This window comes from Alosa sapidissima, chromosome 22 (assembly GCF_018492685.1).
Source record: "Alosa sapidissima isolate fAloSap1 chromosome 22, fAloSap1.pri, whole genome shotgun sequence".
Classification (NCBI taxonomy): Eukaryota; Metazoa; Chordata; class Actinopteri; order Clupeiformes; family Clupeidae; genus Alosa; species Alosa sapidissima.
In genome coordinates this window covers 17,931,361-17,936,360 of record NC_055978.1, presented here as the reverse complement: position 1 = coordinate 17,936,360, position 5,000 = coordinate 17,931,361, and the positions used below count along the sequence as shown (strand labels likewise).

At 44.9% G+C, this 5,000-nt stretch overlaps 1 protein-coding gene across 1 annotated transcript in view; it reads right to left on the bottom strand.

Annotated features, from left to right (window-relative positions):
- Positions 1 to 5,000, bottom strand: part of apaf1 (apoptotic peptidase activating factor 1) — a 55,573-nt gene that overhangs the window by 26,928 nt on the left and 23,645 nt on the right. Inside the window, 3 exon segments of the mRNA XM_042078750.1 lie at positions 937 to 1,062; positions 3,463 to 3,588; positions 3,805 to 3,936. Coding sequence (XP_041934684.1) covers positions 937 to 1,062; positions 3,463 to 3,588; positions 3,805 to 3,936 — 384 coding nt within the window.

The window sequence follows — 5,000 nt, the reverse complement described above, 5'->3', positions numbered from 1 at the left end:
ATCATCATCATCACAATGCCACACGGACACATAAGTGTAAACAGGGCCATATATTCACTCTCATAATATTGACGTGTGAAAACGTAAACAGCACTAATGTGCCCTGCATGCATTAGAGACGCACTGGGGTCTCAGTCTGACATGGACGAGTGTGATGGCTGCAGGGCTGTAGGAGAGAGCCAAGCCTGGTGCTAACTGCTTCTGACACAAATCCATGAATCTCTAAGGACATGGTGAAATCACACTGTAGTACACAAGGAGGAGATGAGGAGGCAGCAACAGAGGTGTGTGTGTGTGTGTGTGTGTGTGTGTGTGTGTGTGTGTGTGTGTGTGTGTGTGCGCGTGTGTGTTTAAGAGAGCATCTATGTTTGCATGATTTCTGTGCTCATATGTAAGGAATGTGTGTGTGTGTTTAAGAGATAGACTGTGATCATAGACTATCTAACATATCTGAATTGTGTGCTCATATGTAAGGAGTGTGTGTGTGTGTGTGTGTGTGTGTGTGTGTGTGTGTGTGTGTGTGTGTGTGTGTGTGTGTGTGTGTGTTAAGAGAGCATCTATGTTTGCATGATTTCTGTGCTCATATGTAAGGAATGTGTGTGTGTGTGTGTGTTTGTTTAAGAGATAGTCTATGATCACAGTCTCTCTCACATATCTGAATTGTGTGCTCATATGTAAGGAGTGTGTGTGTGTGTGTGTGTGTGTGTGTGTGTGTGTTTGTTTATTTTCTGCCCCTGAGGCCAGACATTTAGTGTTGGCAGAGTGATGACTGTTGCCTTAGGCTCTGTCTCTCCCTCATTCACTCAACACACACACACACACACACACACACACACACACACACACACACGCACACATATAGACAGACATTTATCATGTCTATGGGTAGCCTAGATAGAGACACAATTGAAAGGTTTACAAAAAAATATTTCTTACACGAATTTCTCCATTGTCATCCCCGGTTGCCAGACGCCGGTTGTCACCAGAGAAACGGCAGCTGCGGACACATTCCTTGTGCCCGTTCAGGGTGAGGACCAGCTCCCAGGATTCACAGCTCCACACCTGAGGCAGAGGTCAGGGATCAAAGGTCATGGGGCCAAGAGATTGTGCTGCAACTGTGTGTTCCCCTCCAATGTGACATACAGCACGCTACATGCGTGTGCTGTGCTGTACTGCTGGTACACGGGTGTTCTAAATGTGGCTTAATTGACAAACTGCAGAGTGACTAGACCACTCAATGACCAAAGCGCATCGTACATGAACTGAACCTATTGTGTGGTGCGTGGGAGCACTGCGCTGACCTATCCATTCTGACCTATCGATCGTGCTCATCGGACTAAATTGGCAAATAGATGTTGCCTTGTTACTCAATTAGCTGTGGTCAGACTGTGGACTGGTGACCGAGACCAAGTCACCGAGTGTCTCTGTGCTGCCACAGAAGAAGAGAGGTGTCCAACACACACACACCAACAGCACATGTTACAAATGGCTGCCTCTGGAGTGTGTATCTCACATCATGGCTCACTTGTCTGGCCGTCAGCATTCTCTCACTTCTTTATCTAACCCTCCTTGTCTCACCCTCTCCTTCCACGCCTTCCTCCGCCTTTACCCCGATGTCTCACACTTTCATTTCTAATCAGTTCATTTTTTCTTTCATTCTGTCTTTCCATCACCATCACCTTTATTACCTATTCCCTCTTTCCTGATATTACCCCTCACTTGCTCATGAGTGTGTGTGTGTGTGTGTGTGTGTGTGTGTGTGTGTGTGTGTGTGTGTGTGTGTGTAAGGCGGCTGACTGACAGCGGTGGACATGGAGAGTGTAATTACTGGGCTCATTTGGTAGAGTTCTAATTACTGCGCATCTCCATCTGAAGGGTGAGTATCACCAGAGACTCACCAACAGGCTTTTATGGGCACACAACCTGTGTGTGTGTGTGTGTGTGTGTGTGTGTGTGTGTGTGTGTGTGTGTGTGTGTGTGTATGTGAGTGTGTGAGTGTGTGTGTGAGTGTGTGTGTTTGTTTGTTTGTGTCACTCAATTTGGGTTAATGTGCCAGTGTGCATGTGTGCTTTTGTGTTTGTGTGAGCACATGTGTATGTGGGTGTGCATGTTTCTGAGTGCGTCTGTGTCAGAGAAATAAATGGTTTGTATTTTCATGAAGGACAGCCAACTATTCAAATTGAAATGCACAAGGTTAGCACACAATTGAGACCTACAATACTAATTAGACAACAGCAGTGTACGGCAATGAACTGAGTACAAATCTGAGTGTGTGTGTGTGTGTGTGTGTGTGTGTGTGTGTTAGAAGCACCTGTACAAGGACCAAAATTATAACTGCAGACGTTATGTAAGGGATAATGTATAGAATGGCGGTCATTATCAGGACAATAAGGACCAACAAGGCGAACCGGACCCTGACGCTACAGTGGAGGGGTCTTGCTTTGCCCTGAAGGGACTTATTTTCCCGATAATGACAGGCGTTCTATACATTATCCTGCTTATTATACGACTACTTGCCAAAACAAAACAAATGAACTCCACATGATGTGTCTCTTTACATTTAATTCTTACTGTTTCGTTGTGGCTTTTGAAAGAATCAAACATTCTTTAGAACACAGCTGATCAACCGTCTGCTTTCACTTTTGAATGAAGTTCCATTGCAAGAAGTGACCGGACTACTTGCGGAGTGATATGAAAGACGTGAATAAGAAGCACAAAACCCATTTTCCTTGATAATGGTCTGTTATACAAAATGATCAGACCTCCGAACATTAGGAAGGCCCATTCAAGTGAATGGAGCATTCTACAGCATTCTGAAGAGCTGTGTAAGATATCTGCAGGACTAGGCACACTTCCCTTCATTAAATACACCTACATACTGTACAGTATTAGGACAGCCATATATGTGTTTATTATTAGAGATTTACTCACATTAATGGTTCACTTCTCTCTCTTTTTCTCTCTCTAACACCCAACCACACACACACACACACACACACACAGGTGACCTCTGCAAGGACACGTACCTCATGAGGCTATAAGACTCTGACACATGATAGAAAACTTTGCAAATATCTCATCCATCAATATCATCCATCTACCAGCCATTCAATCTCACTCTACTCCTCCTCTCTCTCTCTCTCTCTCTCTCTCTCAGCAGTCATTACCACCATCACTTTTTCTCCGGTGACACGAGACATCTCTATTAAAGTCTCTGCCAGCCATCAGCCCTTTGACAGGGGATTTATTTGTCCAGCATGTGAGGGTAGTATTTTTTTTTTGTAGTCTCTCTCTCTCTCTCTCTCTCTCTCTCTCTCTCTCAGCTAGCACTTGTTCTCTTGATGCTAGTGCTAGCTGGGGGATGAAGCTAACATGGTAGCTATTTTGATCCATATAATGGTTCAATAAAGGGATTTTAAAGGTCAAAAGTCTCTCTCTCTCGCTCTCTCTACACCACCTCACCTTTGCCGTCATGTCAGCGGATGTGGTGGCGAACCTCCGTCCGTCAGGGGAGACGTCACAGGCCAGGATGGCTCCATGGTGACCGGTGATGTCCTGCTGTTTCTCTCCTGTGTCCATGTTCCACACCTCAGAGAACAATGAAGAGAGAATAATTGATGTGACAGAATAATGTGCTGAATGATAGTGGATGCATTTCTCTAATAGTTGTGTGTGTGTGTGTGTGTGTGTGGGGGGGGGGGTGTCACAGCACAGCATTCAGAACAGACACACATGTGTCTTGAGGGGTGGGTGGGGTGGGGAGTGTTAGACAGCATGTTTGTTGTTGACCACACTGCTTGTTACCTTGATGGTTCCATCAAAAGACCACGAGAGAAGAGCTGGAGAGGAAGACGAGGAGGGAAGAATTGAGAACCTCCTGACCGACTCGGTGTGTCCCTTCAGAACCAGACATTCCCCTGTCTGCCACTTCCACACCTACAGGGGGCGACATACAGCCTGTGAGTCCTTGTATCCAACTTTCTCACATGGTACTACTTGGTCTTTTACATCAAGGGTTTTTCAACTAATTTCTGAGGATCCAAAGCAGTAAAAACTTTAATGCTTGTGTTTTTTAAAAGTTCAAAAGTTTAAAAAAAATACCAGATTCACTTTAATGTTTAGGAGGGGTTAGAAAGTAGGCCACTCTTAACTTCTGAGCTACAAGGCTACTCATGAAAAGTTTGTGTGACTGAATCCCTACTAGATGACACAAAAAAGATACTGGTCTTCCTGACAGACAGCAGTCATGGACCGGAATAGTACATAATTAGTATGCATGTAATAGTATGCATACACTTAGTAGGTAAAACGGCATGTCTTGAAAATAAGCCAACGAGTCTAATCCCAAGTTACTAGAAAGTTGAAACCTGAATGGCCAGGAGATGAGCTTGGTCTGACCACACAAGAAGTTAAGGATCATTTAATTTAATCCTGCTATTCTCAACATTAAAGAAAGACGACTAAAGAATAGATGAGAAAAACACACCCTAAACATCCAAACAGCCCAATCTCCCCTAGATCCATGACGGGGCCTCTAGGAGAGACTATGTGCGACTAAAGACAAATCGGGATGGCGAGACTGCCGGTTTCACAGGCGTGTTAAATCAACCCAACATCAAAGGACTCAGCTGGCCGCATCGGTCATCTCACTGAGGTGTGACGAGACTGCGAATGCCCTCTGTGTGCTATTTCAGGCCGGGAAAAAGGACTGGACTTGATTTGACTGAGTCACTTGTGCAGGGAAACAGCCCAACCACTGGCTTGCATAGAGCTTTCAGCCACTCACTCTGGTCAAGAAGTGTTAGAAGCCATGTCAGGAGTGCAGTGGTACTGATGCGGGGAGATTTCCAGTAATTAGACATCTTTTTAATGTCTACTGGGGTTGTTGTTGTCCAACTGGCTAGACTTTAAAGAAATGTAGACATTAAAAGGATGGTCTGCATTATTTTGGGTTTCTCTTGTCCATGACCTCTGAGGTCAACCGCCCTTAGGGAGTCTGA